This window comes from Lissotriton helveticus, chromosome 3_1 (genome assembly GCF_964261635.1).
Source record: "Lissotriton helveticus chromosome 3_1, aLisHel1.1, whole genome shotgun sequence".
Taxonomy (NCBI): domain Eukaryota; kingdom Metazoa; phylum Chordata; class Amphibia; order Caudata; family Salamandridae; genus Lissotriton; species Lissotriton helveticus.
In genome coordinates, this window is record NC_136061.1 from 338,673,626 (window position 1) to 338,696,727 (window position 23,102).

A 23,102-nucleotide genomic window follows, 5' to 3' on the forward strand; every position below is an offset into this window, starting at 1 on the left:
TCCCCATTCAGGTGCATACTTTTATTAATTTAACTTAAGCAAAATCCGGTAATTTCCTGACAAGTTTCAGTTCTCCTGGACTTTGTTCACAAGCCAGGAAATTACCCTTAATTACCGGATAAGAACGCTACTTCGCCAAAGTTTTGGACTTCATTTGGCAATATCTATACGTGTAAAGGCGAGGGCTGCCACAACTGATAGAGCAGATGCAGCGGGTCTGTTTTGGCTTGGAACAGGATTAGCCAAAAGCAAAAGCGGAACGTTCAGGCACTGCAGTAAGACTCGCACACAGCACGAATCCAGGAATCATTTTACTAAATCCAAAGGAGTGTTGATGACATTGCAAATAAAAACCAATTGAAGGGGGGGAATATCTTTGAATGCAAATTGATAACACCAAAGGATAATATGAATGTTGTGACTACATCTACCAGCATGCACTATGAGTGAGGAAGGACTGACTGGTGAGAACATTTGGACATTGCATTAAGCGTTTCATACGTGGAGCAAATCAGAACAGGTTGCACGTTTGGAGATGGAAAGAAAAAAACTGGCATGTTTAGAATTCCAAAAGCACAGTCCTGTATAAAGCAATATGTTGAACGGTAACATGTGGTCCCAATTAACAAAGAAACTCAAAGTACTAAACCTGTGAACAAGGTCCAGGAAGACCGAAATGCGTCGGGAAATTATCCTTAATTACCAGATTTGGCTCAAGTTTAATTAAAAGTATCTGCCTTAATGGCGAGTTGCGGAGTGATTGATTTATGTGTGTGTGTGTGTGTGTATATATATATATCACCCAGAGCCTCTCCTTACGGAAAGAATTGAGCCGCACACACCGCAGGTAAGATTCCACAGTTTATTAAACCATTCGTGAAGCCCCACTGTCCATGTGCATTTCAGCCGCACTCTGCCTTCTTTAGAGGAGGGGCTTTGAACATCACATGGCCTCCTGAACACACCTTGACCCCATGATTGCTCCAATAATAATTACCCTCAGGTGGGTGCCCAGATGAGCGTTGGTGTCGAGCATGCTTGTCTTTGTAGTGCGTCTTGGGCCTCATAGTTACTTCCCTTCGGTGGGCGATGTTAACTATGTTTTATTTAAACAAAAGTTTATCCTGGGGTCCCCTTGCGCACCATTTTCAAGTGCGCCGGGGTCCAATCCAAGGGCCAGTCCCTGATGGCTACCACTGCACGTCTTTTAGCCTTCGCCAGCAACAAAAGTGGTCCAGTTGTGGGCAGTCATTGGTGCACTTTCTCTGGTGGTGCGTCGCTCGCGGCCAGGACCCGGCCGTATTGTATCACCCAGAGCATCTCCTCACGGAAAGAATTGAGCCGCAGACACCGCAGGTAAGATTCCACAGTTTATTAAACCATTCATGAAGCCCCCCTGTTCTTATGCATTTCAGCCGCACTCGGCCTTCTTCAGAGGAGAGGCTTTGAACATCACATGGCTTCCTGAACACACCTTGACCCCATGATTGCTCCAATAATAATTACCCTCAGGTAACCCACACTTCTGAGGATTGATCTAACTACTTCATTTTGCGTATATTGCACAAATCCGGGATTTCTGGCTAGTCTCCTAATAATAATAATAATAATAATAATACTAATACTGAGCTTATAAAGTGCCTGGTTACACTAGCCAGTGTGTCCCAGCGCTGTGCCGCTGAGGAACCCGTCCTGGCCTGTTCCTGTGAGGTGCCCACTCCTGGGCGCCCCAAGGTGAAGCCAGGCATCCTAGCGGTAGGGCCGGTGTGGACATTAAGCAAGCTATTGCCCAGAGTTCCAGAGTGGGACCCATGATTAGAGTAGGCACCGAGGCGAGAGAATTATCGGGTCCGAGGACATTGAGCCCAAGACCCTGCCGCGACGGGAATTGAACCCTGGTCCGGGCCAGACCTCTGCATCAGAGTCTGCTGCTCTAAGCAGTGACGGTACAAAAGGGGGTGGTGATGGACAGAGCATCTGAATCAATCACTCACACCCAGTCAAAAGATCTGGGTTTAATTCATCACCGTTCTTTAGCCCACTCTGCCACCCCAGTTCAGACATGGCTATATGCAAATCAGTCTGACCCTGTGCATCATGGGAACAGTCCAGCCCGAACTGCCAAGCCATGTCTTACCTGGACCGGAAACAAGCTTCCGAGGACCGGTTTCTGGCATTCCAGCCGTCTTCAGCCCGGCTTGCTTGAATCCAGTGGCAAAGTGAGCAAGGGACTCACGTCTGAGCATACCCTGCCACACTTATGGCGGCCAAAAGCAGTACAAAAGGGGGTGGTGATGGACGGAGCATCTGAATCAATCAAACACTCACACCCAGTCAAAAGATCTGGGTTTAATCCATCACCGTTCTTTAGCCCACTCTGCCACCCCAGTTCAGACATGGCTATATGCAAATCAGTCTGACCCTGTGGCTCATGGGAACAGTCCAGCCCGAACTGCCAAGCCATGTCTTCCCTGGACTGTTCCCATGAGGCACAGGGTCAGACTGATTTGCATATAGCCATGTCTGAACTGGGGTGGCAGAGTGGGCTAAAGAACGGTGATGGAACAAACCCAGATCTTTTGACTGGGTGTGAGTGTTTGATTGATTCCGATGCTCTGTCCATCACCACCCCCTTTTGTACCGCTCTAACCAGTGAGCCACACTCCTCCAGCAATTTCTGGCAGCACCCCGTCCAGGGCAATTGTTTCGTTACACTAACTACACTTCAACAATTGCTCTTATGACCACAGCTCTCTGCCGTTTTTTGCACTAAATTACTTTTTTCACTAGTGTGCATTTATTGACATCCCCAGGGATAGATTTACCTACCGGATCTAACATATGGCATTATCATTATTCACTACCATAGAGCCTTTCCCATAGAATTTTATCATATTGTACGTGTCCTGTACTTTATTAGCACTTGCACTTTTTTGCCACTTACTCACAGGTTGACAGTTTGATCTCATAACTTGCTTTAAAATATGATGTACATGAGTCCTGAATACATATCACACCCCACTAATTTTTTGCCCAATCGGCCTCACTGTGTTTATCATATTGTACAGAATTTTAAAATGATATGGAAGGGGAGATGTGTTAGAACAATGTATATAGTTACTCATCACATGCATTCTTTTATCGCTGTACATATTTTATGGTAGCATGTTTTCTATGTCAATTAGTCAGAGGAGTGGCTTTCTTTGTATAGCACTATTTAAGACACGCCTCTGTGATTGCACGTCATTTGAGAAACACGTCTTGCTGAGGAGGTTGTTATGAAACAAAAGCATACACTTCATTGAGCTGCTTGTGGTCTGTCCCTGTGTGTTTTTCCTGCCCCCTGGGGAAAGTGGACTCCGGCATCAGGATTTGTTTGAGATAGATATATATATATATATATATATCTATCTCACCCGCAACACCAGCGACACTCTAAATTTGCTCACCTCAAATGTCTGCTTTTCTCTCAAAGTTTTTAAGCATAGGATTAGCACAGTGCTATCCACGCCGAGATAGAAATGGACTAAGTCTTTTGCCATTTGTACAGCAATGTCTTTAAGCATAGGATTAGCAAAGTGCTATCCACGCCGAGCTGTAAAATGACAAAAGCCATTCATCACTCCAGGCACAATATTACAGCTTTGAATTGGTAAAATACCATCCAAGCCAACCTGAAATGAATAAAAGCAACCCCTGACACGTGTTTCGCTGTCATTACAGCTCTTCAGAGAGGTTTAGCTTTGTTCAGACACAAGGGAGCACCCAGTATAAGTCCAAACGATACCCTTGAGGGCATAGAGTGACGCATAAATTATACAAAAAAGGAGAAATCTGGGTAGTTCCCAAGTTTAGTGTGTGTGTATGTATATGTATATGTGTATGTATGTGTGTATTTAATATATAAACACACACACATACTCTTAAGGTCTTTCTGCTATTTCTCTTCCATTTTTGTCGTTCACATTTTTCTTCCACTCACTACAGCATGGGACAGTGGGTCAGCTTGTTTCAGCCATTGGGTAATTTTGTTATGAGTGACAACATTCTTTTCCTTTAGAAGAACTGTATCCACATAAAGAGGACCTCTTTTGAGTGGCAGGAACTACTATGGCAAAGTTTGCTTTTTGAGACCGTAAAAATACTTTTGCTTTTACTCAATTACTATTTCTAATGTCGTCGAGGGCCGCACAGCTCCCTGAACAGTAAAGTTTTACAAAAACCATAACAAAAGAATCCTTGAAAAAGCAGCCAATGCTTGACCTTTTGGCTTAGCCATTGCTTAATTTAAACAGGCCTGAGCTCTGCCAGTGTTTAAGTCCCCATCTACAGCTCCCTCTGTATGTGACTTAAAGCTTTTGCCAGATTCTCCTTCGGTATTATGTCTTGACAATCTGCTTCTTTGTGGGTTGGAGACTTTTTGTTCAAAGATATTCACCATTAATGAGGTATAATGACCAAGTGGTTCTATGTGATGCTCTTCTGCAAAGGGATAGAAACTTTAATTTACGAAATGAAAATTGCCTTCTCCATAATTTTAAAGTTTGTTTTGCAATCTTTTTTTTGGTTGGCTTTAGTCATGCTTACCCAAGTTAATTGCTGCATTGTAGAGTATTTACAGAGCCTTAATGTATGGGCCTTCAGACTTTCCTAATTTATCGAAGTTACTTTTTAAGTACTCCTCAAAAGATGGAAGCGGACGTAATTTGTAATGGGTCACTCTGCATTTGCTAGAGTGAGTCCGTCCTCTCCCTAGGAATGCTCAAATTAAAACGAGCATTTGCAATGCAATCGGTCTCTCCGTTGGGACCTTCTATGTATTTAGCTATGCAGCACATAGCAATTCTGGTAGTTTTCTATTAAAATTGTTAAATGGAGGCAGTTGAACAGAAAAAAAAGGCCCTAATCGGAAGCAGACCAGTTCTAGGGCTGATCTCAGAGCCCACAAAGTACATATAAGTATATACTAAAGTATATACAAGAGGTCTCTAATGCTCGACCTGAACAACTGCAACACTTGCACGCTTTGTTTCCACAGTGGCCAGTAAAGATAATTTGTGTATGTCAGAATTAAATCACCAGCCACAAAGTGTTCACGTTTTACTCCTTCATGGAACCTCATTGCAAACACTACAATGAGCTGCATGCCGGATATTTAGATGTCATTGGCTGACACGTTTGTCGGCACTCATCTCTTACAGCTGCGAGGCCGTGCCTTAAAAAAGCCTGCTGTGGTTTGCCGATTTTTATAAGAAGTGGTTTTATAGCGAGAGGTTGTGACTAGCTTCTTAGAAATGACGTTCATCCATCTTGCTGTCCGTTTGCAACTGGAATTGTGATCAGCATGATGTACACCTACATTTTGTATTTTATATCCCCACTGTTTTTCTCGTCTGGCCTACAAGCCGCTTTTAGCTGTTTCGTTGTAGAAGACCTATTGTGGACAATACCAGTACTTAAGAGTGGGCTTTGGGTCAGCCCATTGCTTATCTTTGGTTGGCTTGCTTGTCAGTCTGATATGCTTAATCAAAGGCTTTTCTTCCTCATATGGTGCATTTTCTTTTGCTTAATGCCTTAATTACTTTCAGGGAACAAATCATGCAGCGCTCCTTCTCTTGCTGTTGCTATTTATTGTGTGCTGCTTCCCCACTGATCTGTCCTTGGTCGCTCTCCATGTTCCCTACTAAGCTTGCCTTTTGCTTCACCAGCCCAATCCTCTTTAATTTTTAAATTTATCTCCCCACACCTCGCTTATTTTTAATGTTTTTTTCTTGTTTTTTTCTTAAAGGGCCTGGGAGCTGTAATTTACTGAACGGCTGTTCTTTTCTGTTTAAAATATTCACTTTGAGACACTTTTAATGTATATTTTAGTTTGCATCTTGAAACATTAATTGAAACAAAATAGGCAGCTTCACCAAGACGCATGCACATGATTAGTAAAGCATGAATGGTGACTTTGGAGCTGTTGTAGGTTCATGAATCACACATGCACTTCCTGAAAGTATTAAAGCCAGGGGGCTAGGTTCTACATTTGTTTGCTGACAGAGGGGTACACTATTGTGCCATTCAAGCGCTGATTTAAAGTTGAATACGTTATTTTAGATAATTTACCCATAAGACAGTTTGCACAGTCTTTAAATCCAAAAGGTTTTTAAAACCTCCATCATTCTGCACCAATGAATCTCATTATAAAACCACTAATTACATTTCTATCAATCACAGGTCAATCAAGTTTTTAAAAAGATTTATATGGCATCTCATACTCTGAAAATCCTAATTAAAAATCTACTAAAAATTCAACATGGAGTGTGATAAAGAAGTTCATGGAAGTTAGAGATAAAATGTGCCTGTACATCAATAAATCATCACGTATTTTCTATTTTATAGAGGCCATCTCATATTTCACGGAAAATAACAGGAAATGTGTATCAGTGGGCAAATGACTAATACTTCGCTTTAACCATCCAAGCTAGCTATAAAAAGTGCAACACTGTTAGGACTTTGACGCCTGATTCATTTGATTCATATATGCAAAAAGCTGCCAAGTAGATCGTTATTCCCAAACTCCTAAAGTCTGGGACAATCCATTTCATTCAAAGTGGTCGAACACAAAACGTTTGCTTCTGTTTAATCTATTTGGGTGGTGTGCTAACAGAGTTTTGAAAGCAACAAATTTGTAGGCTTCTTATTCATAAAAATTACTAGAGGCTAAATGTCCACTGTAAAATTAAAATACAAAGTTTTGGCAAGTTGAGCTTTTGATATTATCGAACTACATTTCAAAACATGGCATATGTTTGAATCTTTAAAAACCCGTTACAACATCATATTGTGTGGTCTTCAATAACATACTTTGATCTGTGTATTCCCAATACATTTTTAATGAGCCAACTGATGATTAAGTTTGCATTATTTCAATATTGAGAAAGGCCTTATCTTTCAAAAATGTAAGACGTTATGTGCTTTCTTATTTCCTTGACCTCTTGAAATGCTGCTCTATATGACCCTGACTCATCATTTGACCAGAGTTTAGGCTAATATAATTAGGATCTCATCTTCTCGATGTGCTCTAGATTCTTGGGCCCTAGTTTCAGGGACAAAGGGACTGAAAGATGTCTTGATTGCAAACTTAGTGTTTATTTTAAAGAACAAATAAGAAACCCTGGAGGTCGCTCCTAGTTTAATCTACAACACCCCATAGATTAGGCCCATATAGGGCAGCTGATTGGGCATTTGCCCTGTAGACTGCAACCCTGTAGCATGAGACCACAACCTTCTGCCAAATCACAGTGTGGTGTTAGCCCTGTGGTTCAACGTGAGGGTACTCTTGTCACCCTGTTTAGATGTGGAATCATTGGAAGCCTCTTGAATGCCCCAGTATTTGAGCTTCTAGAATGTAAATAATCCAATGTCCTCCAAATAGTGCGCTAAAGGGGTCCTTTTGGGTTAAAGACCAACAATGTTGCTTTTGGCACCTTGTTCATTTAAAGACTCTTACTTACAGACTTCGGAGAATTTATTCATAAGGTTTTAGAGCCCCAGGAGGGTTTTAGATATGAGGAGGGTGTCCTATGCAGACAATAAGGTTTGCCCCTGAATGAATGCACCAGCATATTCAAACTGCGGGCACAGGGCCAATCATCACAGCCATTGTCTTAGTTGTGATTTGAACGTTGTCACATCACTGGCTCTTAACATGCACATGTGCCCACCACTGTCGCCCCTCTGAACCTCACCAACCTATAGTGCTGAACCATGACAGTCAAGCACTTCCCAGTCTCACATTCCAGAGCACTGGATATTGGCTTCAAAACACATGTACATAAAATATAGGAAAGAAGGTGGCATGGCATGACAGTAGTTTGTGAATTGATTATCCTTTGCAGAAATCTGTGTGCAACCTGCAATTCACAGGTTTGAATCCCAACTCAGCCTTTCATTCTTGCTGAATAACATTTTATTAAATTGCAAACTATGTTCACAGAGCTACAAAATTGGAACTTCCATATTGAACACCGTATAAACACAAGTTATTATGTATCCTTTTTCATTGCAATTCTGTTGCATTACCAAGGAGAGCTTCGTATTTTCTTTTAACTACCCTATGATATTTTATGTACCTTAATAAAGTGGTCTTTTTTTGTGCAGGTATGAGATCAGTTGGGCATTTGTGTTTTTGTATTTGGGTCCCTAAAGCAAAATACAGATAACGTTTCCTAAGAAGTCATCAAGTTTGGGCTACTTTACTCATGTTAAAGTTCAATAAATAGCCTCAGTAAGTGGGTGCATTTGTATTTAAAGAGCATGAGGGTAAAGCTCTTCCAAAACCACCTACTTAAGTGTAATGCTTGCTGCATATGCAGCTCTTTGTACTTGGATATGTTGCACTCTTGCTACCTTTTATTTTAGTTCTAGCCTAGAGCCAGCTATAGCTGTTGCTCCAGTCTCCGGTTTTCCAAACAAAATCCTGGATAAACAAGCTTGCGTATATTCTTGCATATGAGGGCTTTTGGTCCGCCTTCCTTATCCATTGGTAAGTTCAGGGGGTGTTCACACTATGCACCCACATCAACCACTTCATAGACTAGCATGGGGCATTGGGTCCGTCCACTTCATCTATTGGCTGTCTTGCAGTGAATGGATGAGTTACAAATCTGCCTGATAGCGTGTCTGTGCGGCTGGGCGTCTCCTTTTTGAATATATTTCTTTAAAATATTTTTGCCTCTTTTTACCTGCATATTACATATGACTTCATATAGAACTTGCAAGCTTGCCCAGGCCAGACCCGGTTTGCTGTTGGCATTTGCTTTGATCGAGGTAGTTACCTTGTTGTAACGAAAGTATAGTATTCCCGAAGGTCACTGCATGTCAAGATTATTCATTACCTTGTAACGAAAGTATAGAATTTCTGTCTGGCACTGCATGGCAAAAGATTATTCATTACCTTGTAATGAAAATATAGTATTTCTGTCGGTCACAGCACTGCATGGCAATAGATGGTTATGTGTGCTATTGAAGTGGTTTCACGCACTCCAAGAACGGAAAGTGACCGGTACAAAAGTTCACCAATCCAGCTTTGCAAACTATAGTGAGAACTGCTTTTGGCCTCCAATATTATCAGAAATGATCCCAGAGATCCATAGTCTCTCTGAATCATGCGATCTACATCAGCACCCTTGATTCCTAGATCTGTGTTGAGTCAGCCCGGGCGTCCAAGCAAGAGGGACTGTTCTAACTCACTAGGGGACTCGGTAGCTTTACTGATAATTATACATTAAGAGCAGTAATGCGCTACACGCTCTTCTTCAGGGGTAAACAAACCACATTTCAAAAAGTGGACATTGTGTAGATCACGCAAATAACTGAAGATGCTGTATGACTGTGCTTGGGCAGTAAGTGACTCCGCAAGAGTAATGCATGGGTGCTCTTAATCCTTTTGGACCAGATGGAACGTCTTTAATGAAACCATTGTTTTAGAAACGCCTACTCCAAATTTAGCCATGCATGCGTCCTTACATTACCTTCTAATTCAAAAGGAACTGGACAGGTTTGTTGGCTTGGTTTAGTGTTTTCAAAAGTAATTTCCAAGCAGGGTGTAGTGTGCTGTATCTTATTTACATGCTCATATGTTGTGAACTGTGTTCTATCCTGACTTGGTGTTGGAGCGTTATGAAGTCGCTCATTCTATGTACTTAAGAATGTTCATCTCAGGTTGCTCGGTGAGTCAGTCGTTTTCTGGCTTCGCATCTGGGCAGGCAGAGATGGCCGTGGTTCTCCTAAGCTGTCCTGAATCCACCTGAAGACGTCTTGATTTGGGATACACGGTTACTACACAAGGCAATTTCCACGGTCATGGCAACAAAGCCATTGTAGGTGGATTTTCAATTGCAGCTTTAGTGCTTTCTTAAATCGGTGATAGGGTGCAGCGTTATCATTGCCCACAGTGTTAGGAACAGTTACTCGATCACGGATTTAAACTCTGCCTTGTTAGCCTTTCATGAGTATCCCATATCCCATATTCTGTGTTGGAGCTGGGCCTTTTGCCAAATCCTGATAAATCGAGGTGCTTTGGTCCTTCTTTCCTCAAATGAGTTGAAGCCCTTCTTTTCACATTTATATATATATATATATATATATATATATATATATATATATATATATATATATATATATATATATATATATATATATATATATAATTTGTTTCATTGTTTTTATTTTCAACTTGCAAAATAATAAAACGTTGTACAAGCTGTGCAGTATAAAAAGATACTGTTCCATGTAGTCTCTCTGTAATTACAAACAATTAACAGAAAAACATATTTGAAACAGAGTTTCTAAAACAATCTATTGCAGTGAAGGAAGACGTGCCAAGCCCTCTTTATTAGTTTGCAATACCATCGCTGCCCCCGCAAACCTATATAAAAACATGTTTCTTCTCCCTTCGTGGTAAAATTAGTTGTCTAAGAAACTCCCAAATCATTCTTGGTAGTGTTTGGTAAATAAATACCAGCCCGCAAGCCATAATTTGATCTAGTGAGCAATGAAGACAACTCAGGTGTTTGATCCTACTCATCAAGAATATGTTTAATCATGAAGGCAGGTATGGCATCAGTCAGCAGAAGATTAAATGCAACTGCATAGATCTTTTTTGTGAGAGTCCCCAAAATATATTACAGAGTGCCTAAGTAATTGTACTTTCATAACGCTTTCCATGCTACTTGTTAATGCAGGATAATTTGCAACTTAGTTCAACATGGCAATACAAAGTTAACCTTCGGATTTTTTTTTGTTGCAGAGTTTTATATAGCGCGAACTAGAACCGAACCGAATCAGTTATCAGAGCGCTTTACATAGCACCAGTTACGTTACATGAGGACACACTTTCATATTTTTTTTTTTTAGGCACGGGGAGATTAAGTGATTTGCCCAGAATCACAGGGGGTTTTTGGCGTCGTTACCGAGACTCGAACCCAGATCCCCAGGTCGAGCGCCTTAGCCGTTAGGCCAACACCTCTCCCCAATTGGATTGGTGTCTGGGCACACTATACACTAGTTTGGCTTGTGTTGTCCATGTCACCAGCTCTAGTATGCATCTCTGTGCGGTGTTGTACCTGAAATACATCTACTTGCTATTAACCTGCCCGTTTTTGGAGGGTATTGTGTGGTTTTGTAAGATTTGCATGCCCTGACCTGCCACCAAGTTTTATTTTATGACCTTTACGTGGAAATGTTTAATCTCGCAGGCATAACTCCTATTTAGGGATATATTACAGTGCACTAGGTTCATAATCGAAACAGTTAGCTCCCCTACACACATCATACCATTCAGATGTTTTGTTTTCATATCCCCCCAGTATACGACTTGATGTGCAGGGCCACTGAATCGCCTCTTTTTGGTCTGCTCTTGCCACACTGATGCTTCATGTCCTGTAGTGTGAGACCTTGGTTTAGTACAATTGTGCCGTTATTTCTGTACAATTCTAAGGACACTTGCTTAGTAAAGAGAAGTAGGGGGTGACTGCTTAAGGAGAGGACTGAATGTGTGTGCGTTCACCCAGGCAACTCGGTCATTTATTCCTCTGAGGTTATGTGACTATGCAGACCATAGATTTAATAAGAAAAGGCACAAGTACGTTTCTCTTTAGTTCTAATGTGTGTAGGGTGTAATGTTTTTTGTAGGGTGGGTTCACGGTAAGAAGTATGAGGGTGAATCAACATTCTCTTTTCTACAACAGTACGTGGAATGTCATTGAAAGATTTAATTGAAGTGTGATTTTAGTTAAACGACTTGTCCGTTTAACTAAAGCTTGATTTATGAAATGCATTTTTCTTGTTTTTGCTTTAAATTGTTTAGGAATTTGCTGTTCCGGACTACCGATCTTCGCATTTGGAAGCATTACAACAGCAACAGCTCCGTAGACGACCCTCTTTGTTGTCAGAGTTTCACCCAGGGCCGGACAGGTGAGATCTTCTTTTTACTCTTTCCATGGTATGTACTGTATTGCAATTTCTACTGTGTTTTGGGAGTTACTTTTCAACCTTGATGTTTTTTTGTAAAACATTAATGCAAGGTTTTCTCTTTAGATGAAGGCCGGAGCACTAATAGCTCTCCAACCAAGACTAGATCCTTCTGTCCAGGCAACTTTGTTTCTCAACATTTTGTATCTAAACAAATTAAACATCTCTCTATTTCCAGATGTCTGGAAAACTAATGTGGATTCCTTTCTTTTCTGCTCCTCACTGAGGTTCCGTTATATTAAAGCTATTATTTCGTTTTGTAATTGTTACACTTTTGTTAAGACTATTTTATTTCTAATTCGTATTGACCTTTCAACTGCGTTTGACAGTTATTGTCCTTGTCATCACACATGCTATAATATCTATTATTGGTTCTTTTGCTTTTCCTGCTTTGTTCACTTCCTTCCTTTAATCAAATTATTTCTTATTCCTTTTTGTTTGATCCAATTACCCACTCACTTCCTTTTTATTTTGTTTTCCATCAAGGACTGGTTATTTCTCTGTTTTGAGTTCGAAATTATACCAATGCATGTTCATGTTACATTTTCTTCTGTTCTACAACCACTCTTTGATGCTAATTAGTCGCAACTTTTTAATTAATTTTATTATTTTACCAATGTCTGCAATTAGTAAGCCTGCTGGCAAATGCCTCACTCCTTCTCTATTCATTTTTATCCGAGGAAGACCTTAAACACCGTTCATTTTGGTGTGTACCCTCGTACCTCCTCAGCAGTTTGGACTGGACTTTTCCCATGGGTAGCAGGGTCAAGACTGATTTGATAATGGCTGGGTCCAAACTGGAAGTGCATGGTGAGCAAAAAAAGATGGAATATACCCAGATCTGTGACTGGGGGTGAATGTTTGCATTGTTCAGCATTCCTTCCATCTGTTCTTTTTGCATTTGTCGTCCTAACTGGGAAGGGTATGCCCAGACATGGGTCCCGTGCTTGCTATTCAACTAGATTCAAGCTATCCTAGATAATGAAATGTGATACCCTGAAATGGGTAGAAGGATGCTTGTTCTGGTTCAGGGAGGACCTGGCCTGCTAGTTTGTTCTGAACTGTTCCCATGGGAGCAGGGTCATGACTGATTTGCTTATGGCGGGGCCCATACTGGAATGGCATGGTGAACAAAAAACTGGCTTTAACACAGATCTATTATTGGGAGGGAATGTTTGATTTGTTCAGCATTCTGTCCATCATGTGTTTTTTTTGCCCTCATACCTCCTTACCCTCTCCTACTGAGATCTTTTTTTAGGTCTCGCCTAGCGTTGCAGCGCATGCGCTGCTCGCTCAGCAAGACATATAGTGAAAGGAGATTTCAGAAGGGGATTTGAAGCCCCGCCCATCATTTTCTTCTGGTCGCGTCAGCGTTTATGCTAAACGCTGGCTCCCCATTGAAAAGGATGCTTCCCTTTCTCCCTTTTGGATGGCCCGTCCGGACTGGGTCATCTGATTCACGGCTGTCGTGAAGCACTTTCTTATCTTCTGGGGGGGGGGGGGCATCTGTTTCTAATTAGCATGGCCTTAGCTAATTACCTTAAGTCACTAATCGCTCCAAGTGTCGGAGCGTGATTAGCGCTGAAAGCCGCGACGCTCTATATAAGCAGCTCCCAGAGTGAAATACCGTTGGTGATTCACACACCTGCTGCAGAAATCGATGTGCGACCAGTATGTCTCAAATCCAAGTCTCTGATGGGGGTTAAAAGCAGAAAGGCTATCTCCTCTAGGCACCACGCCTGCGTGGCGCTGTAACAAGAAGCGTGATCACGTAACTGGTCGTTTCTAAAGGTATAGAACTCTAGGAAATTGTAATTCAGTCTTTCAACATGCTTTTAGGATTGGTACATTATATAACATTTTTGCAGCCAGCATCTTTTAATATAACCATTTCTAAATGTAAACTTAGCTATACAGACAAGGGTCCTGGTAGGGTTGCCAGACGCAAACCAAGAGGCTTTTTTCTTGTGCAATAATAGAATTAGCAATTTACCTCTCTTGGAGACTATGCATTTTTATGGCACATGCACAATCTTCTAAATTATCCCAAAATTGCCTATTAAAAACGCACTGCTCGGTGAGGTGAAGTGGTTGACCAGGATCACACTACTGGTTACAATGTGCGAGCCAGGATTAGATTCCGAGTTTCCCAGACACACAGCTTGCAATGCACCCGTATTTCTTCCTGTATTTTTGTTTTACTTCACTGGACTTTGATGATTGCGTCATGGTCCTCCAGTAGACAAATTAATAAACCGTGTGTTTCTGGAGTGGGACACCCCCGTTCGTACAAGTCACTAGCGTGGTCTTGACCGAGCCAACAGTCTCCACTTCCTAATCGTGGAAACTTTTTTCGGCATTAAGCTAGTGATGCCTAGTTTGGGTCCTCGGACTCTCTTTTCTTCCTGTGCAGAGGTCGTTGTGGTCACTGACCCTTCACCCAGGCGAGCAGGGTATTCATTGTCCAACCCAATCATCACAGGAATACTTTAACCTGCCTGGGTGAATATTATCTAAAAGGATGCCACTTATCAAATAAGTATGTGGGCATGTTGGAGGGGGCTTTAATGAGGGCCTATTGGGGTTATCATATAACCGGGGCCAATGGCATCAATGAACGGTACAGGACCAAATTATGCAGCAGGGACTACATAACGTTGCAAAATAGTGCACATAATGTAGCATATTGCAGCACTTATTGGTGCCTGCCATAGCCCACTGAAAGCTGTCCTGGTCAACTCTGCAGACAGTTGCCACTGCGGCGCATCAAGCGTAGGGCTGTTTTTAAGTCTTGCCTAGCGTTGTGTGTGTGTGCACACACGGTTAGGGTGGGGTTGTACACTGTGTATTTGTGTAGGTAAACTGTTCAGTTTGTAGGTACACAATTGAGTGTGTTTGCACACCGTGTAGAGTTTGTGTGTCTGGGGTTGTACACTTTTCGCATTGTGTACAACATATGTAGAACTGGTACGAGGTTTAAAGAATGTGAACACCGTTTGGAAAGTGTGCTTGTGTGTGCGCACTTTTCGGAGCCCGTGTAAACTGTTGGTTATGGTTGGACGCTCTTGCGTGTACACTGTTCAGTGAGCGTATACACAGCGTTTATATTGTGTGTGCACAATGGTTAGTTGTGCATGTGCTTGCGTGTGTGTGCTGTTTAGGGTTTGTAAACAATGTTTACAATGGCGACCGCGCTTCAAGCGGGTGTACACCTTTTAGAAAGATATGGTCAGTAACGGACTCATGCAATGCAATAGGTATTGCTTTTGGTATTGTAAATAACAGTGGCTTTTAATTTTTTTTAAGGCATTGCCATTTACAATGACAGTAGCTCCAAAATTCGCAGTTGCGAGACCTATTGCATTGTAAATGCTTGTTATGTTTCTTCCCACCTTCCTCCTTCTGCTTGAAATGTTTATTTTTGACTCGCATTTTTTCTCCATTCTAAATCCAGCTGTCCGTTTTGTTTTAATTTCCCCTGAATTATTGCCCCTTTTATAGGGCTTAAGTGCAAGGGATATAGAAATAAAGTAATATAACAAATATATATAATTGTATCAAATTCTGATGGCTATTAACTAATTTGGTCTCTGGCCTCTACCCCAGTATTTTACACAATTCAGTCTCCCTGGCTACGATTAGAAGTTTCATTAATATCGTGAATTGCATGTGCTGCAAGTAGTTTCACTCCATTTCTTCTCCCTGTTGCTGCCTCTTACAACTTTGAAATCATTTACTAGGAGCATGCTGGCATACTAGATTCTTTGTTCAAAGCTTATCCAGGCTGCTGTCTTAGATAAGGAGACAGAGATTCTCAAGTTGAAATTCTAACATAAGCATATATATTAGACTGCTTGTTTTATCAGCGAAATGCCTACTTCCTGGGGCTTAATTACTGGACAGGAACATCAGAACATCTAGAAGTGATTTGTTTAAATCTACTGGTCCCTATAGAAATTTCATCATTTAGTACATTAACTATAAAGTGGCATTAATGCTTGAAAACTAGTGAGCCTGTTTCAAAGTACCAACTGAGTTTTACACTGATCACGCTTGTTTTTTTTTTTTTTTTAAATACACATGGAGAGAGTAATTGTTAGTCACCTTGAGAACTCCCAGGCACTTTGCGCACCAGAGCAATTTGATTTCCCCTCTTTTCTCTTGTATTGCCTATAACTGTAAGACCCTACCATTCTGCTGTCCAGAAGAAAGTTGGTTACTGTCTGCTGCATAACACTTCTACAGTGGCAGTAGATGCTCTTCGGAAGTGGCCTTGAGGTAGTAAACCCGTCCAGTTTAAAGCAGCGGTGGAAATTGGAGATGGATAGTGAGTTCAGTAAAGTCTTATGGTCTTACTGACCCACATGGTTATAGATTTAAAACCTATTCCATTTGCTGTGGTCATTTAGAATGATGGGGAAGCTGGCAAAGTGGTTCATCGGTTTCTGAAACGTTTCCTTTCGTGAGCGTCTTATTTGTGTTCGACATAGATGTCTCTTGTTTTCATTCAATTCTTTCTTCTGCACAATTTATCTAGTCCTCTTTTTATAAAAAGCTGCAAATCCCCCAGTAACATGGTCATAAAAGGTGTCCTAATTCGTTTTTGCCACGTCCCATTCTGGCTACGTTATTTTGTGTTCTGTTTTAGCAATACCATGGGCTGGGATTTTATTTTTCAGCACCTTGATGTGCAGTTTCTGTGCTTGGGATGAGCTGGTCTTCTAAAATAATTCTTCTTTTCCTTTGTTGCAGGCCTCAAGACAGGAGATCTGGCTATGAACAGCAGTATCACTCCTCTCAACCTCAAAATGAGCATGACTCTATGGATTGTAAGAGACCCCGTCTTGAGCAGGGTTCAGAGACTCATTATCAACGGGTCAGCAGCTCTATCCTCCCTCTAGTGCACTCTTTGCAGGATGGACTTCGAGCTTCCGGAGATGTTAAGAAGGTAGAATAATTTAGGTTTGCGTCCATGACTTAGCTGTTCCCTAGTGCAAAGATATCTACACTGTGTTCCATTTGTAGGTCTTGCACCTGAGACGCATCGTGAAGCGATGTCGCAGCGAGACCTATAATCGTGGAGTCTGCTTTCATGGAGACAGGAGATGGTCACGCGCAGCATGCCGTAATCGGATCAGGTCGCGCGCGCGTTCACCATCTCCTGTCTCCCTTGAAAGCCTCCAACACACACAGCCACACCCTCCCTGCTTTCGCTTCACGCACACACAGACGCACGCACACACGAGCGCACATACACGCACACCCCCCCTTTTTTTTTTAGCTTGATAGGAAAGATTTCTCTCAGCCTGTCATTAAACCAAACTAATATAATCGTTTTTCTTTTTGCAAATCGCAACAATGTCCGATTGTGCTCCGTTGTTTTGAACTAATGAAAAATACATTCTGAGATATTGCAAACTGTTCATGATATATAGTACAAATAGGCTGGGAAAAAAGCATAACTAATACAATTCGCTAGAGACATTGATACAGCACAGCAGAGGTTTGTGCATCAGTTTGCCTCGCAAGAGACCGTTAGGAAGACTTAACCATGTGTCTCTGGAGGGGTAGAGGGCAGACAATACATTCATGCCGAAAGCGATGAACCCGTGCCGAACCAGCATGAGTATCCCACATCGAAAAGATAAGTTAAGGGACATCTTCCAGTTTAGCAGCCACTACAGTGTGTGAGCAGCAGCGTTCGTGCCTCCGGGTGAGCTCGAGGCAGAACTAATAGTCATCGCTGTCATCCTCTCCCAGAATATGTACCATGGCACTCCAGACCACCAAATAATGGACCTCATTTTCATCCGAGCAGACTTTCCGGAGTCAGCACTCTTCTGCCACTGCCCACTCTGGGAAGTCGGTCCGCCATTTAGTCCGCTTTGGAGTGGCCGGGCTAGCCCAGTGAATGGCAATACAATGTCTGGCCAGCACCAATCCCAGCTGGGCAAACCTATACTGCATTTTTCTGCCTTACTTGGGGAGAGGTAGTAGACTTAAAAGGCTATGCCGTCTTGTCACCTCCTCCTTCAATGCTTATGGTACAAATAATAAGCATTGGATTTTGTACTAACCTCTTCATCTGATCACATTTAGGAAGAGCTTACAATGATTTACCTAGTTGAATTTGTGATTGTTCCACAGACCGAAAAATGTTTGGATTAAGATCATTAGCAATTGAGACATGAAATGTATTTAACGTTGTCAGACTCGTGTTCATAAGAAGGTACAAAGTGGTAAAAAGTTGTAAATACTATCCCGTTTTGTGTGTAAAATTGTGTAAATAAACTTGTATTTAGAGGCAGGCCAGAAACATTGAAAACCAGCATTGGCAAAGCCAAGGGGTCTCACCTTGGAACAAGAGGCTTGATTCGACCGCTGATGGTTGCAGTGTCATTTCTTAGTCATGCAAATGACTGGGGGCTATCGCACATCTGCATCACCACACTTAGGAAATGTGTTCATTTTTTAAAATGAATTTAAGATGTATAAGTAAATAAAAAAATGTTATTAAATTGCAAGGCGGAGTTGCCACCCCAATCCCCCCCCCCCCCCCCCCCCCCCAAAAAACCTTTAAAATAAAAGAAAGGCTGCAGATGTGAGGAGGTAATGGAGGAGCAGGTGGGAAGGCAGATGGGGGTGAAGAAATGGGAAGTGGACGGAGCATGTGAGCAGTGAAGGTGCTGGTTAAGGGAAGACAATCCCCGCCACCCAAAAAATTGATCAAGCCAGTGAGAGGTGGGAAAAGCAATGGACAAGCTTAGGGGAGGTTGGGTGAGTTGGCAACAAGGATTGTGGTTGGGGAAATGTTTGTGGAAGGGACGCATCACACGAGATAGAAAGCTAGAAAACATGCACTGTAATGAAGTGTTAAAAGAGAAAGAACTAGTTCCCTAAATGTGAGCATTAAAAGGATGCAAGCACTACAATATAAAAGATAGTAAAGAGGAAATTCTTCAGGGCAAGGACAAAAAGAAGGGGAGGGACAAACACAAAATGGACAAGGAAAGCCATTGAATCAAAAGCAAGCAAATACGTGTGACTGTAAAGGCAACCAAAATTAAGGAATGGCTTCGGCTAAAGCACACCTGACTGCGCGATGAAACCTAAAAGAGAGCATTGAAATTTCCTTGTGAAGTAATCACCCAATGCTTTTCCATTTATTGATTGAGGCTGAATGTTTTGACCATGCATTTTTAATGTCTGTGAAATACTTGTACCAGCATCATGTACTTTGAAAAATGCTTATAGTGAGGGGGACTTCTAATGGGACACTGCTGTGAAATGCTTTCCAGCAAACTTGATGCCGGGGAAAAACAGAAGTTGGTTCTCTTAAACAAGCATTGCAAATGCAATAGGTCTCGCATTAGAAAAGTTGGAGTTATTGGTCTTGTAAATGACATATATTTATTTGTTGGTTGTTAAAATTGCTAAATTGATGGCTTTGTCATTTACAATGCCAATAGTTATAACTTTCGCGAATGTGACACCTATAGCATTTGGAATGCAACATGTTTTGTATTTACGTGACTTAGATGGCAGCTCTGGTCGTTAGGCCACATCTCTAGAGAGCAGGAGAGTGCAGCAGGGGAGAGAAGCACAGCAATGCAATAGGTCTCGCATTAGGAAAGTTTGAGCTATTGGTATTGTAAAGGACACATTTTTTATTTATGTGCTTGTTTTGAAAATAGCGAAATTAATAGCTTTGTTATTTACAATGCCAATAGTTTTATCTTTCGCAAAGTGACACCTATTGTAACACAATATGTGTTGAGGGTGAGTGAGGGGTTGAGGGAGGGTGAGGGGTTGAGGGAGAGTGAGGGTGAGGGGTTGAGGGTGAGGGGTTGAGGGTGAGGGGTTGAGGGTGAGTGAGGGTGAGGGTGAGGGAGGGTGAGGGAGGGTGAGGGAGGGTGAGTGAGGGTGAGTGAGGGTGAGTGTTAGGGGTTGAGGGTTAGGGGTTGAGGGTGAGGGGTTGAGGGTGAGGGGTTGAGGTTGAGGGTGAGGGGTTGAGGGTGAGGGGTTGAGGGTGAGGGGGTGAGGGTGAGGGGGGTGAGGGGTTGAGGGTGGGTGAGGGGTTGAGGGTGAGTGAGGGTGAGGGGTTGAGGGTGAGGGGTTGAGGGTGAGTGAGGGTGAGGGTGAGTGAGGGTGTGTGAGGGTGAGGGTGAGTGAGGTGAGAGGGTGAGTGAGAGTGAGTGAGGGTGAGGGTGAGTGAGGGTGAGAGGGTGAGTGAGGGTGAGGGTGAGTGAGGGTGAGGGTGAGGGTGAGTGAGGGTGAGTGAGGGTGAGTGAGGGTGAGGGTGAGGGTGAGTGAGGGTGAGGGTGAGGGTGAGTGAGGGTGAGGGTGAGTGAGGGTGAGGGTGAGGGTGAGGGTGAGTGAGGGTGAGTGAGGGTGAGTGAGGGTGAGGGTGAGGGGGTGAGGGGTTGGGGTTGAGGGTGAGGGGTTGAGGGTGAGGGGTTGAGGGTGTGAGGGTGAGGGGTTGAGGGTGAGTGAGGGTGAGTGAGGGTGAGGGGTTGAGGGTGAGGGGTTGAGGTTGGGGTTGAGGGTGAGGGGTTGAGGGTGAGTGAGGGTGAGGGGTTGAGGGTGAGTGAGGGTGAGGGGTTGAGGGTGAGTGAGGATGAGGGGTTGAGGGTGAGTGAGGGTGAGGGGTTGAGGGTGAGTGAGGATGAGGGTGAGTGAGGGTGAGTGAGGGTGAGGGAGGGGTTGAGGGTGAGGGGTTGAGGGTGAGTGAGGGTGAGGGGTTGAGGGTGAGTGAGGATGAGGGGTTGAGGGTGAGTGAGGGTGAGGGGTTGAGGGTGAGTGAGGATGAGGGTGAGTGAGGGGTGAGTGAGGGTGAGGGAGGGGTTGAGGGTGAGGGGTTGAGGGTGAGGGGTTGAGGGTGAGGGGTTGAGGGTGAGGGGTTGAGGGTGAGGGGTTGAGGGTGAGGGGTTGAGGGTGAGTGAGGGTGAGGGGTTGAGGGTGAGTGAGGGTGAGTGAGGGTGGGTGAGGGTGAGGGTGGGTGAGGGTGAGTGAGGGTGAGGGGTTGGTTGAGGGTGAGTGAGGGTGAGGGGTTGGTTGAGGGTGAGGGTGGGTGAGGGAGGGTGAGTGAGGGTGAGGGTGAGGGTGGGTGAGGGAGGGTGAGTGAGGGTGAGGGTGAGTGAGGGTGAGTGAGGGTGAGTGAGGGTGAGTGAGGGTGAGTGAGGGTGAGGGTGAGGGTGAGTGAGGGGTTGAGGGTGAGTGAGGGTGAGGGTGAGTGAGGGTGAGGGGTTGAGGGTGAGGGGTTGGGGGTGAGGGGTTGAGGGTGAGGGAGGGTGAGGGGTTGAGGGTGAGTGAGGGTGAGTGAGGGTGAGGGGTTGAGGGTGAGTGAGGGTGAGGGTTGAGGGTGAGTGAGGGTGAGGGGTTGAGGGTGAGGGGTTGGGTTGAGGGTGAGGGGTTGAGGGTGAGTGAGGGTGAGGGTGAGGGTGAGGAGGGGTTGAGGGTGAGGGGTTGAGGGTGAGAGGGTGAGGGGTTGGTGGGTGAGGGGTTGAGGGTGAGGGGTGGGGTGGTGAGGGTGAGGGGTTGAGGGTGAGGGGTTGAGGGTGAGGGGTTGGGGTGAGGGGTGAGGGGTGGTGAGGGTGAGTGGGGTGAGTGAGGGTGAGTGAGGGTGAGGGTGGGTGAGGGTGAGTGGGGTGAGGGGTTGGTGAGGGTGAGTGAGGGTGAGGGTGAGTGAGGGTGAGGGTGAGTGAGGGTGAGTGGGGTGTGGGTGAGTGAGGGTGAGGGTGAGTGAGGGTGAGGGTGAGTGAGGGTGAGGGGTTGAGGGTGGTGGGGGTTGAGGGTGAGGGGTGTGGGGTGAGGGGTTGAGGGTGAGGGGTTGAGGGTGAGGGGTTGAGGGTGAGTGAGGGTGAGTGAGGGTGAGGGAGGGTGAGGGGTTGAGGGTGAGTGAGGGTGAGTGAGGGTGAGGGGTTGAGGGTGAGGTGGGTGAGGGTGAGTGAGGGTGAGGGTGAGGGGTTGAGGGTGAGGGTGAGGGGTTGAGGGTGAGGGGTTGGGGTGAGTGAGGGTGAGTGAGGGTGAGGGAGGGGTGTGGGGTTGAGGGGTGAGTGAGGGTGGGTGAGGGGTTGAGGGTGAGTGAGGGTGAGGGTTGAGGGTGAGTGAGGGTGAGGGTGAGTGAGGGTGAGGGTGAGGGGTTGGGCGTGAGGGGTTGAGGGTGAGGGTGAGGGGTTGAGGGTGAGGGGTGAGGGTGAGGGTGGTGGGGTTGAGGGTGAGGGGTTGAGGGTGAGGGGTGAGGGTGAGTGAGGGTGAGGGGTGAGGGTGAGGGGTTGAGGGTGAGGGGTTGAGGGTGAGGGTGAGTGAGGGTGAGGTGAGGGTGAGGTGAGGGTGAGTGAGGGGTTGAGGGTGAGTGAGGGTGAGGGGTTGAGGGTGAGGGGTGAGGGTGAGTGAGGGTGAGGGGTTGAGGGTGAGGGGTGAGGGTGAGGGTGTGAGGGTGAGAGGGTGAGGGTGAGTGAGGGTGAGGGTGAGGGTGAGGTGAGGGTGAGTGAGGGTGGGGGGGGTGAGGGTGAGTGAGGGTGAGGGTGTGGGTGAGGGTGGTGAGGGTGAGGGTGAGTGAGGGTGAGTGAGGGTGAGGGTGAGTGAGGGTGAGGGTGGTGAGGGTGAGTGAGGGTGAGGGTGAGTGAGGGTGAGGGTGAGTGAGGGTGAGGGTGAGTGAGGGTGAGGGTTGAGGGTGGTGGGGTTGAGGGTGAGGGGTTGAGGGTGAGGGGTGAGGGTGAGGGGTTGAGGGTGAGTGAGGGTGAGTGAGGGTGAGGGAGGGTGAGGGGTTGAGGGTGTGTGAGGGTGTGTGAGGGTGAGGGGTTGAGGGTGTGTGAGGGTGTGGGTGAGTGAGGGTGAGGGTGTGGGGGTTGGGGTGAGGGTGAGGGGTTGTGGGTGGGGGTTGAGGGTGAGTGAGGGTGAGTGTGGGTGAGGGAGGGTGTGGGGTTGAGGGGTGAGTGGGTGTGGGTGAGGGGTTGAGGGTGAGTGAGGTGAGGGGTTGAGGGTGAGTGAGGGTGAGGGTGAGTGAGGGTGAGGGTGAGTGAGGGTGAGGGTGAGGGAGGGGTTGAGGGTGAGGGGTTGGGCGTGAGGGGTTGAGGGTG

At 44.8% G+C, this 23,102-nt stretch overlaps 1 protein-coding gene across 15 annotated transcripts in view; it reads left to right on the top strand.

Annotated features, from left to right (window-relative positions):
- Nucleotides 1–23,102, top strand: part of NCOR1 (nuclear receptor corepressor 1) — a 1,934,049-nt gene that overhangs the window by 135,668 nt on the left and 1,775,279 nt on the right. For all 15 annotated transcript variants that reach the window (XM_078679968.1, XM_078679976.1, XM_078679969.1 and 12 more), the window contains exons 4-5: nucleotides 11,858–11,964; nucleotides 16,774–16,969. In XM_078679968.1, coding sequence (XP_078536094.1) covers nucleotides 11,858–11,964; nucleotides 16,774–16,969 — 303 coding nt within the window. The remainder of the gene's footprint in view (nucleotides 1–11,857; nucleotides 11,965–16,773; nucleotides 16,970–23,102) is intronic.